This window comes from Crotalus tigris, unplaced genomic scaffold (assembly GCF_016545835.1).
Source record: "Crotalus tigris isolate CLP2741 ecotype Arizona unplaced genomic scaffold, ASM1654583v1 scf7180000019366.124370, whole genome shotgun sequence".
NCBI lineage: Eukaryota > Metazoa > Chordata > Lepidosauria > Squamata > Viperidae > Crotalus > Crotalus tigris.
The window spans coordinates 71,470-83,579 of NW_024097502.1; the positions used below are offsets into that span (position 1 = coordinate 71,470).

At 46.4% G+C, this 12,110-nt stretch overlaps 2 protein-coding genes across 3 annotated transcripts in view; both read left to right on the forward strand.

The window, feature by feature from the left end:
- WHRN (whirlin) overlaps window positions 1-5,710 on the forward strand; it is a 50,533-nt gene extending 44,823 nt beyond the window's left edge. The window contains exons 10-13 of the mRNA XM_039362209.1: window positions 87-666; window positions 1,288-1,469; window positions 4,010-4,132; window positions 4,853-5,710. Coding sequence (XP_039218143.1) covers window positions 87-666; window positions 1,288-1,469; window positions 4,010-4,132; window positions 4,853-5,035 — 1,068 coding nt within the window. The 3' untranslated portion in view covers window positions 5,036-5,710. The remainder of the gene's footprint in view (window positions 1-86; window positions 667-1,287; window positions 1,470-4,009; window positions 4,133-4,852) is intronic.
- Window positions 5,711-6,415: 705 nt separating this feature from the next.
- The window catches only part of AKNA (AT-hook transcription factor), a 34,279-nt gene continuing 28,584 nt past the window's right edge, over window positions 6,416-12,110 (forward strand). The window contains exons 1-2 of one of the 2 annotated variants that reach the window (XM_039362207.1): window positions 6,416-6,551; window positions 8,063-8,195. The gene's annotated coding sequence lies outside the window, so the exon portion shown is untranslated. The remainder of the gene's footprint in view (window positions 6,552-8,062; window positions 8,196-12,110) is intronic. The other variant, XM_039362205.1, reaches the window with a different exon arrangement.

The following is a 12,110-nucleotide window of genomic DNA, read 5'->3' on the forward strand; positions in this document are numbered from 1 at the left end:
ATGTCTCCCTCACCATGGAAGGATGGCCCTCTCCTGCTCTTCTAGCCATGTCTGAATGTTCTTTCATCCATTCCTTCCTTGTTTAGGATGATGTCTCCTCATTCTGTGAAGAACTTCCAGCTTTTAGACCCTCACCTCCTGCTGCCTCCTCTCAGTCCGGGGCAGACTCTTCAGACGAAGCACACAAACCTGGTTTGGGATCTTCTGAATCCTTCCAGTCAGGGCTGTTCTTCAGGGCTCCTCAAGGCCCCAGGCCATCTTCCAGCCTCTCTGAGAAGGACACCTACAGCCTTGCCTCCAGCTCCACCACCGGCTCTTCCGTGGAGGACTCGGCCGCCAGCTCCATCTACGCCTCCATCTCTCCAGCGACTTGCGCTTCTAGGAAGCCCACGGAGGCCCGATTGTTGCTGATCAACCAGCACCCGATGCTACCCTTCCCTCGGATCCAGTCGCCCACGCGGTTGAGACAGCCCTCCCCGGAGACGGCTGGCCCAGCCCCAAGCTCCCCTACCCCACCACCCCTCCCCTCCCACCCAGCTGCTTCCCCTCCCAGCGAGAAGGGCGGATTTGAAGTGGGGAACACCCAGCATTTTATCATGGTTGAAGTTCACCGGCCGAATAGCGAACCGGATGTGAATGAAGTCAAGGCATTGCCTCAGGCCAGAGGTGACCTCTTCATTTCTTTGACGTTCTTTTTTCTCTTCTTCCTTCCTTCCTTCCTTCCTTCCTTCCTTCCTTCCTTCCTTCCTTCCTTCCTTCCTTCCTTCCTTCCTTCCTTCCTTCCTTCCTTCCCTGACCCATTCTTCCTCCCTCCCATTGTTTTCCTTCCTTCCTCCCTCCCTTCCACCCTTCCTTCCCTGACCCATCCTTCCTTCCTTCCTTTCTTCCTTCCTCCCTCCCTCCCACCCACCCTTCCTTTCTTCCTTCCTTCCCTCTTCCTGCCTTCCTCCTTCCCTCCCTTTCTCCCACCTTCTCTTCTTTTCTTTTCTTTTCTTTTCTTTTCAAATCTAACATAAATAGTGCACAGTCGATGAAGTGGGCACGGAAGTCCTTGCGCTTGACAATACATTCCGAAGGGAAGTGAGCTGCCCCCTTGGTGCCTTTCTGCTCATATAAAATAGTGAATGCAGCTGGTACATATTTTCATCCAAATATTTACGCATAGATTAGAAGACCTGTAAGGTCCCATCCAGCCCTGTGGTTCTCTTCTCAGCCCCCCCCCTCCCCTTTCTTTCTCTGCTGCAATGTCTCTGCTGCAATGTCTCTCGCCATTGTTTCCCATCCCAGCCTCCACGCTCTCCCAGCTCTCGGACAGCGGGCAGACCCTGAGTGAAGACAGCGGTGTCGATCTGGGAGAAGCGGAACTCAGCACCAGCAGAGAGAGGAGCCAGCGGCTCCGGGGACTGCCGACGCGAAGCCCGCAGGAAGTCCCCAGAGTGGGTGGAGCAGTGGAGACAGGAGCCAAACCGGTAAGGCATCCCTCGGGCATGAGCATTAGCAACAGGCAAAGATGGGGGGGTGGGGGTTATCCTAGAGCCTGGCCCCAGTTCGTTACCCCCCGCCCCCACATTTAAAGTCACAACTTCAAATCAAGCTCAACCCCTAACCCAAAAGTTCAGAGGAGAGCAACTAAGATGATCCAAGGCCTGGAGACCAAAACATACATAGAACGGCTGCAGGACTTGGGTTTGGCTAGTCTAAAGAAAAGAAGAAATAGGGGAGACAGGATAGCAGCATTCCGGTATTTGAGGGGCTGCCACAAAGAAGAGGGGGTCAAATTATTCTGCAAAGCACCAGAGGGCAGGACGAGAAGCAACAGATGGAAACTGATCAAGGAGAGAAGCAACCTGGAATTAAGGAGAAACTTTCTTAACAGTGAGGACAATTAGCCAGTGGAACCACCTGCCTCCAGAAGTTGTGAATGCTCCAACACGGGATGTTTTTAAGAAGAGACTGGACAGCCACTTGTCTGAAATGGTATAGGTTCTCCTGCTTGAGCAGGGGGCTGGACTAGAAGACCTCCAAGGTCCCTTCCAGTTGTCTTCTATTCTGTAATAATAGGAAAGTGATTGGCTGTGATTTCCTGCTGGTGCCCATCGATGTAATACAGGTAGTTCTCAACTCATGACTACATTTGAGGACCTTTCTGGCCACTGTTGTTAACTGAATCGCTGCAATTGCTAAGTTAATCACATGTGGGTTAAGGGAAACCAGATTCCCCATTGACTTTGCTTGTCAGAAGATGACCAAAAAGTGTTCATGTGACTCCAGGACACAGCAAACCGTCATGAATAGGAGTCAGTGGCCAAGCGTCAGAATTTTGACCATGTGACCCACAGGGATGCTGCAAAAGTCATGAAAAATCCATAAGTCGCTTTTTCTCCATGCCGTTGTAACATTGAACGGTCACTAACGGGATGATTGTAAATCGAGGATAACCTGTAAATCAGAGCTAACCCCGCTTAGCTTTGCGCTCTCAACGTTATAAAGCCAAGCATCACCTTTGAGGACTCCCTGTAGTGTTTTGGGCAGATTTTCAAGTCTTTTGCCCTTGGTTTCTTTCTAGGGTGGAAAGAGAAAGGCTGGCCAAAGGCCACTCCGTCGGTTTCCTGCCTAAGGCAAGATTAGAACTCAGGACTCCTCTGTTTCTAGTCTGGTGCGCTGACCAACTAGCCCAAATTCCCTCTTAGGCAAGGAGACGGGATGAAAACTCAACACGAAACGCCTCCTTGTGATTTATGCAAAATAATGTCATTTTCCTAGGAATTATACTTTGTAATAGAGTAATTTGTGCTGACTAACAACGGCTGGCGTTGAACTTGGCAGAAAATAAAGGCGGCCAGGTCAACTTTTGTCCACTAGAGGGCAGCATTGCCCTTCCACATTCGAAAACAAATCACATTTCTTCATTTCTCAGCATAGAAAAAAATGAATCCCATCCAGGCAGTTAATTTAGCCCTCTTTTCTCTCTCTAGTTTGTCCCAAGCTGGTGAGAGAAATAATTGCTTTTATTCCTGGATCATATCCTGCCTTACGGGAAGTCCTCGACTTACTCCAGGTCATTTAGTGACCGTTTCAAATTACGACGATGCTGAAAAAAAGGGACTTTGGACCTTTTCCCACCCTTTCAATCTTCCTAGCATCCCCATGATTGTGTGATCAAAATTCGGAGGCTTGGCAACTGACTCACACTTACGACCGTTGCCGTGTCCCGAGGTCAGGCGATCCCTTTTTGCACGCAAAATCAATGGGGAAGCCAGTTTCACTTAACAACTGGGGCAAGAACAGTCGTAAAGCGGGACAAAACACACTTAACAAATGTCTCACTTAACAACAGCAATGTTGGGCTCCCTTGTGGTCGTAAGTCGAGAACCGTCTTTATAAAGTTGGGCCAACAGAGGAGAATTCTGATTTCTTTCAATGTAGATTCTTTCTTTCTTTCTTTCTTTCTTTCTTTCTTTCTTTCTTTCTTTCTTTCTTTCTTTCTTTCTTTCTTTCCTCCCTTGCAATTTGCAAGTTTTGCTCCCTGCAGAACAACTTCCTCTCTGACTCGGTAGTCGTAAATTGAGGACTTCCCGTAATTGTAGGGGCACCGTCCATTTGGCCCCTACGCTTCGCCCAGAAGCAAAAAAAATTAAACCTTCCTTCCATCCATCTCTCTATCTTGCCTTACTTTCTCTCTTTCTTTTTCTTTCTCCCTTCCCTTCCTTCCTTCCTTTCTTCCTTCTCTCCCTTCCTTCCTTCCTCTCTATCTTTATCTTTCCTTTCTTTTTCTTTCTCTCTTTCTCCTTTCTTCCTAACTTCCTTCTACGCACACACACATCCCGTACCCTAACATTTTGCAACAGCGGTTTGATTGCGCCCAAGTCAGGGTTTCCCTGGGATCGATTATCCCGCGAGATTTGGGACTTTAGTAAAAGTTTGGAGATGAGTCCTTCCCGTCCCTTCCCGTGCCAGCTTTGCTCCTCCTTCTCCACTGATGTTCTTCTCCACTCTTGTCTCTCTGCAGCCAGGACTCCTGGAGCCAACGTCGCATCTCATCCGGGTGCCTAAGAGTGCTCCGACCTTGGGCATAGCCATTCAAGGGGGTGCAAACACTCGACAGCCCCTGCCTAGGATTGTCACCATCCAGGTATGAATTCAGAGGGTCCTCCTTGAGGAAGTGGTGCTTCCTTGTCCTCTGAAAGCACATCCAGGTCAGTTGTGTTTTGTAAGAAGTGTCGGCAAAATGCTGGAGAGGTTTTCCCCATAGTTTTGCTCTTAGCCCAGCCCTGACCTTGGAGAAAAAGAAGGACCGTTGTAATAAGCTCTTCCCCTCAACTCCCACAAAATGATTGAATTGTTCTTTCTTTCTTTCTTTCTTTCTTTCTTTCTTTCTTTCTTTCTTTCTTCCTTCCTTCCTTCCTTCCTTCCTTCCTTCCTTCCTTCTCTCTATCTTGCCTTTCTTTCTTTCTTTCTTTCTTCCTTCCTTCCTTCCTTCTTTCTATCTTGCCTTTCTTTCTTTTCTTTCTTTCTCTTTCTTTCTCTTTCTTTCTCTCTCCATCTTTCTTTCCTTCCTTCTTTCCTTCCTCTTTCCCTTCCTTCTTTCCATCCATCTCTCTATCTTGCCTTACTTTCTCTCTCCCTTTCCTTCCTTCCTTTCTTTCTTCCTTCCTTCCTCTATCTTTCCTTTCTTTTTCTTTCTCTCTTTCTCCTTTCTTCCTAACTTCCTTCCTTAATTGTCCTTCCTTTCCTCCTTTCCTTTCCTTTCATTCTCTTCCACTTCCTTCCCTTCCCTTCCCTTTCCTTTCCTTCTTTCCTTCCCTTCCCTCCCCTTCCCTTTTTCTTTCCCGTCTTTCCTTCTATGACACAGAAAGGCGGTTCGGCTCACAACTGCGGCCAGCTGAAGGTGGGTCAAGTCATCCTGGAAGTCAACGGCACGGCCCTCCGCGGGAAGGAGCACCGCGAAGCCGCCCGCATCATCGCTGAGGCTTTCAAGGCAAAAGAGAAGGATTACATTGATTTCCTTGTCACAGAATTCAACGTTGCACTTTAGGGAGGGGGGGAAGAAGGGCCGTCTGGAAGAGCCCGAAGCCAAACGCCCAAGAGACGGCAGGAAAGAACAGGGTGACAAGGTGTCTGAGGCATCCAGTCGCGTACACACCTGTACACTCAGGTAGAGCCCAGACAGGATTCCCCACCGAGCAGACGTAGGATTGGATTGACCGCTCCTCAATATAATTTCTCTCGGCTAAGTGCCCCCCACTTCTAACGGCTCCCCAATCTTGATAGACCTTGAACATGGGAGAGAAGCCCATCATCCTTCTTCCCAGCGATCAATCTTAACACCATTTAGCTCACCCGTCTCTTCATTTTTGCCTCTGTGTTTGAATAACCTGGCAAGACACCTGTATGAAACACCTGCTTTCTCTCGTAGCTCTGCGTACCATCTCCCCCTTGTATCTTACGGGAACATTTTGCTATCATGCCAGGTCCCAGAGATTTTGGGCATGAGAAGATGGGGACACCAAGTAGGACCATCTGGGGACACCGATTCTGACGGTTTCAGGATTTCATCTTTGTGACGGACGCCTCTTGAAGTGACATTTCCCCAGATCCCGCCTTGTCATCGGTCCCTAGCCAATAACGGGGCAACCCTTCACGATTTCACTCTGTGTACATAAAAGAGAGACTCTGGTTTAATTTTTCAATAAACGTGTTAGAAAAAAAAGAGAGAAGAACAGTGGGTATTATTTCGTTCCACCCGTTTGTCATCACAAACGGGCAAAACTCCCTGATCCCGGGACGTTGCCACCGTCGTAAATATGAGTCGCTTGCCCGGGTGTCCGAATGTGGATCACGGGACCCCGGGGAAGCCACCACGGTTGCGAGTGTGGAAAACACTCCTCGGCCGCTGTTTTCGGTGCCGTCGTAACTTTGAGCGGTCACTAAACGAAGCGTTGTAAGTCGAGGACTTTCTTCGCTGCCCGGTTTAAGTGGCGTTAAAATAGGTGTTTCTTTTCTGGTGGATGTGAGCAGGGATGGAGGCAAGACCTTCCCGCTCTTGTAAAGCAAACACAAACAAATGCACGCATCGCTTTTTTTTTTTATTCTTGGCTGATAAGGGTCGCAAGCCCACTCCCCTTTGCAGTTGCCACGGGCGGCGCCAAAGACAGTCGGGTTTGTGGAAATGCCCCCCTTGTTCAGGGGGATCCGACCCCTCCTATCCCAATTTCCCCTATTGGCTCGTGCAGGCAAATATCACCCCCCCCCACAAGGACCCAAAGCTTAAGGAGAGGCTTTGACTTCCATTCAAGGATCTCCTTATGTTAATGACATCCCACCCCTCGCCTCCCTCATTGGAGGATAGCCTTGTCATTTGCAGCTCTGCCCAGCTGGCTCCTCCCAGCCCCCCCCCCACCCTCCAGATGCGTTTCGACACTGGTAGCCGCCAATTTTTACAACTCCAGGAAACGTTGCTTCCCTCCGCCCTGTCCGAAACTTCGCAGGCTGCAACTCAAGAGCAAAACTTAAAACAACTTAAAACAAGGAGAAACAACTTCGTTTCCTCGGTAACTGTTGGGGCTGGGGGTGGGGGGTTTCCCCTCCGGTGGTCCGTTTCTGTTCTTCTCCTCTAGCTGCTTGCAGAGGTGGTGGGCTTGCAGGAAAGATCTGGGCGGGGTGGGCAATGCAGTCCTGGAAGGAAGGCGGGTGGGTGGGTGGGTTGCTTTTAAACAAGGGGCTGGCGACCACCCCCTCCCTCCCCTTGTCTTTCTGGCTGGTGAGCGCTCTTTCCAGAACTGCATCCTTGGGGAGCGCATTTTAGTGCGCATTTTTGTGCAAAGGGAAAGAAAAGGGGAGTGGAAACGTGGCTTTCCTTTTTTTTTTTAAATCACCAGTTGGGACGCTCTTTCTCCACCCGCCCCGTTTGATTCTCTGATTTTTCCCGAAGTGAAACCCTTTGTGCCCGCTTTCACACACACCCTACCCCTATCCCACCCCCCGGAGCCTCTTTCCGTTCCCAGTCGCGCCTTCTTTGCTTCCTACCCTTCCTGGCGCGCTGATTTATATCAATAGATGCCCTACAGCTAAAATAAAGAAGCGCTGGTTTCCGCCCGCCTTCATGAGGGCGAGGAACGTGCTGTGCCCGGTCTGTTTCGCCCAGGCTGGATTTGAACCGCCTGTTGCTCTGGGTTACCTTGAAGGAGGGGGGGGGGGAAGCCATCGCCTGCGGAGACGTCTTGTTGGGTTCCTCTCGCTAAGCAACGGTTGGGAACGCCGGGGCCGCTGGTCGGCTGATCTGCCTCTCCTTGTAAGAGTTTTTAAGATTTTGTTTCTTCTTCCAAGGGGGAACAGAGGGCTTTTATTTCAAGGTCCCAACGCTGCTTTTTTTCAGGAGGCAACTGGCCTTTCTTGTTTTTCTTTGAAGACGTTTGGCTTCTCCTCCAAAAAGCTGGATTGTGGGGAAGAAGCTGAAGAAGCTTCTCGGAGGAGAGGCGAAACGCCTTCCAAGAAAAAAAAGAAGTCCAGCTGCCTCTTGAAAAAAGAAAAGCACCTTTGGGACAACTGTGGCCTGGATGACCGAGAATCTCCCCAGACTTTTATTTCAAGGGGTGTCATTCTGCTTGCAAGAGTTACCAACCTAGAAGTAAGGAGAAATTTTCTGACTGTGAGAACAATGGAATATTTTGCCTCCCGGAGTCATGGGTGCTCCATTACTGGAGGTTTTCAGGAATAGACTGGTCAATGATTTAACTGGCAGAGTATTACGCCTTGAGCAGGGGGTTGGACTAGAAGACCTCTGGGGTTCCTTCTGGCCCTATATGCTAAATATAGTCTATGAGCTGGACAAGAAGCAATGGGTGGAAACTAATCGAGGAGAGAAGCAACCTAGAACTAAGGAGAAATGTCCTGGCAGTGAGAACAATTCACCAGTGGAACAACCTGCCTCCAGAAGTTGTGGGTGCTCCATCACAGCAGCTTTTCAAGAAGAGAGTGGACAGCCACTTCGCAGAGGGTTGGACTAGAAGACCTCCAAAGACCCCTTTTAAAACTCTTGTTATTCTGTTTGTCTTAACCTTAGTTTTCTGCGGCTTCCTGCATTGTGCAAGCCTAGGGGTTCACTGTCTTGTGGAAACGTACAAAATGGGTGGATTCGGTAACTAGCTAAGGAAAAAACGAAAGAGGATGGAACAAAGTGGAAGCCAAAGTTAACGGTAATAAAAGTTAATATTTCCAAATATTAAGCTACCAAGCTCTCTGCTAGAGAGGCTTCTTCGCGACACTTTTATAGATACTTTGGAGAATAGGAAAACCATTCTTTTAAATCTTGAACCCCACTCATGCCGCCTGGGGTGGATGGTGTGTCTTTGTGCACTTATGAAGATTAACTAGGTTTTGATTCAGTGAACAGGGGAGCCTCACACTTACCCTAGGGTACCAGATGGCTTGCTGTGGACCATGTTCAGGAGAAGGGGAGGGGAAAACCCCAGCAAAATCCACGTGAAACTGTCCCTGCAGCGCTTACCAAAAATAATATGGTTATGTAAACAATTTAGTAGAAGAAAACAGTAGTGGGGGAGATAAGATCTCTACCATTAAGCTTTCTAACTATTAAGAATTTTGCACAGCTTCAACATGGTAGCTGAAAGTGCTTCCTCTTATGCACCAGAGACAAATTCGTTGTGTGTCCAATCAGTAAAGCTGTTCTATTCTGTTCTGTTCTGTTCTGTTCTGTTCTGTTCTATTCTATTCTATTCTATTCTATTCTATTCTATTCTACTATAGAGTGTTTTACTCTTCTATTCTATTTTACTCTACTCTACTCTACTCCTATTCTATTCTATTCTATTCTATTCTATTCTACTATAGTGTTTTACTATTCTATTCTATTCTACTCTACTCTACTCCTATTCTATTCTGTTCTATTCTATTCTATTCTACTATAGAGTATTTTATTATTCTATTCTATTCTATTCTACTCTACTCCTATTCTATTCTATTCTATTCTATTATAAGAGTATTTTACTCTATTATTCTATTCTATTCTATTCTATTCTATTCTATTCATCCCTGCCTTTATGTCCAATTTCTCTTCTCCTTTCTGTTCCCTTATCCTAAAATTTAAAAGGTATGCACTTTAGCACAGAAATGCTAAATTCTAATGTGAGAGGCAGCTAGTTTCTTCTTGGTTTCAAGTTTTGAAAACCCTCTTTTGTTTTTAAGAAGTTTCTTCAAGTCAAGAGGGTCTGCAAATCAGAGCTGGGGTGGGGAACCCCTTTGCTGCATGTGGAATAGTTTTTCGTTTCTTTCCTTTGAAGCGTGTATCGTCCTTTTAAGTTGTTTGATGAATTGTGGCTTGGCATTCAGCAGAGGCTGAACGCTTTCATCAGGCAGAATTCATGCACATGTCTGGATTATAAAAAACTTTCAGCTAGCCAGTAAGAACCACTTTTAAAGCATGTTGACTGGGAAACAGGTTGCGTTCAAACCTGAATCCTTAAGCCAGCGTGCACGCTTTGAAAAGGGGGGTTTAATCCAACAAGTTGCAAAGTCCCCCAGTCAACTTTCAGGCTAAGGTGGGACTTGAACTCACAGCTTCCCACTTTCTAGCCAGGTGCCTTAACCACTGGACCAAATGGGCATCTAAAGCTGGGGTGGGGGTGGGGAATCTGAAAAAAAAGAGTCAATATCCAGAAAGAGAAGAAACAGAAGGAAACCCTGACTATTTACAGCAACAAAATATATACTGCATGCTTTTTCTAGCTTTAGAATAATTTTTTTTAATGCAAATGTTTTTCTAGAATTCAGATTTGAGGGGGGCAGTAAATGGATTTGTTAAAATTGATTTTATTTCAGCTCTTCTTTTTTTAAAGACTCTCTGCGTTTATTTATTTTTTTTAAAAAAAACTTCCTTTACAATGGTGTATATGTATGGGAGGGGCACTTAAGGGACACAACGGAGCACCTTAAATTTCCTTGCCTGTTTGGTGTGTCTCTTTGACCTTGTATAGTCCATAAACCTTAGAAAAGTCCTCTGTGACCTGGAGAAATCAGATCGTCTCCATTCTTTATATTTTTCTGTCTAACTGAAGTAGGGGCATCAAAGAGAGAAAGAGAGAGATGCCCCCAGGCTTTTTGTGAGCTTCCCAGCCAGATGTTTGTGTAATTGTGGAGGAGGGGAAAAGCTTGCTGCGAATTAGAGGGATGGGGGAATTGAGTGTCTGAAATGGACAGTTGCTTTGTTTGGAAAAAAAAAAAAAAAGCAGATGGATATTAATTAGGTTAGCAGGGACAGGACCTGTCTTATTACTGGCGTGGGCTTCTCTTGCTCCTGTTTGATTAGCAAGGAGAGAGAGAAACTCCTTGCTTTTTATTCGTATAGCGTCCGTTTAGACACACAAAACTGGCAATCTTCGCTTTAAAAATGTAGTTTTTGGACAATCAGAATTGCGGAGGCCATCAGCTGTCCAGCTCTGGATTCTGGATGGGGGTGGAAGGCAGCTGTCCAGAATCTCAGATGGATCTTTTGCTGAGTCTCATCTGGAGAAGAACTGAATAGGCGACTCTTTAGCCAATCAAACTAGACAGTCTGTCCTGAACTGCAGTGTTTTGCATTCAATCAGTGTCACTCTAATTAAATTATCTTTCTCCCCCACCCCCTTTGGAGGTCCCCTCTGCTTTTTTTAAGAGTTTCTGAAATACCTCTCCCTAGCGTTTATGTCAAAAGCTCCAAAACCCATCAACCATGGATGTGTAGGAGAAAAGCAGGCAGAGCTGGAGGGTGGAGTGAAATAAGTCATCAGCCTAGATTCCTTATGTTGCCAAAAGCAATTCAAGTCTTAACTCCTCCTGCATTATCTGTGCACCAGTTTAGTGTGGAACTTTAGTTGACCAGATTCTTGTGGATCAATACGTCAATCGTCTCTGCTGCAACCTAACCGGCGGTCCTGATTCTTTGTGCCTGACAGGATGGATCCAACCAAGATTTTAGAATGACTCTGGTTAATTAATAGCCTTTTAATTGCTCTTCAGGGATGGTGGGAATCATAGTCTAATGATAGACCAATGGATTGGGAAGGAGAAGTTGGACTTCCCCATTTCCCACGGTGTCCTGGAAGGGTGAAGCACCGGATGGAATGATACCCCTTTTGGAAGGATAGACTTATCTTCACTGTATAATCCTGAAAATATTGCTGTGTGGTACAGTTTCCTATGTATTTATATAGCCCTCTCTTGTTTTCCAATGCCTGTTTCCATCTTGCCATTAAACTCTGTTCAAAAGTCGCAGAGAAGATGTGTTTATCTGATTTTGAACCCTTCTTGGGATGATCGTGGTCCAAGTGAAAAAAAAAAAATAGGTGACCTACTTTGATAGCTAAGTAGCTGGTCCTCAAATCTTCTGTCTGGAAGCTCTGGAGAATTCTTTAAGGGCTTAATGTCTGGAAGGAAGCCTCAGCTTCAACATTTCTACAGCCAGAGTCTCATCTCTGAGTGAATCAGGATGTCTATAACATGATGTTAACATCTGATGCTCAAAGTGGATTTTGAGACTGAGTTGCTGGGAGACTTTGCACCAAATAAATGGTCCTCTGCAGGGCTGCTCCAAGCTTCTTTTGCCGCTTGCAAGAAATTCTTTAGCTTTGCAATTTGGCTGCTGTATTTCTCACTCCTCTGCGGTTAGGCTTCTTTTTTTGCTTCCCCGATGGCCTATTTCTCCATCACAGTCTTTGGCAATTCTGCTTTTAGTGTGTGGCGACACTTGGTTTTCTGAGCTTCCTCTTCGCACTTCATGTCTGACTGTTCAGGCTATAGGTCTTCTGTCTTGGATCTTGTCTGTCCGACACCCTGTGTTTTGTTTCTGTGACCTGGTTTAGAGTAGAATTGATGGTGTACAAAAAGTTTGTGGCAATTGACACGTTTATTTTTTCCATGTTAAAGAGTTTGTGGTTTTCTACCTCAATTGCAAATTGTTTTAGAATGTTCCACTGAATAAGATTTTATCCTTGCTGCACACAATTCTCTCTCTCTCTCTCTCTCTCTATCTCTCTCTCTCTCTCTCTCTCTCTGTGTCTCTCTCTGTCTCTCTCTCTCTGTCTTTCTTCTCTCTCTCTGTTTCTGTGTGTGTGTGT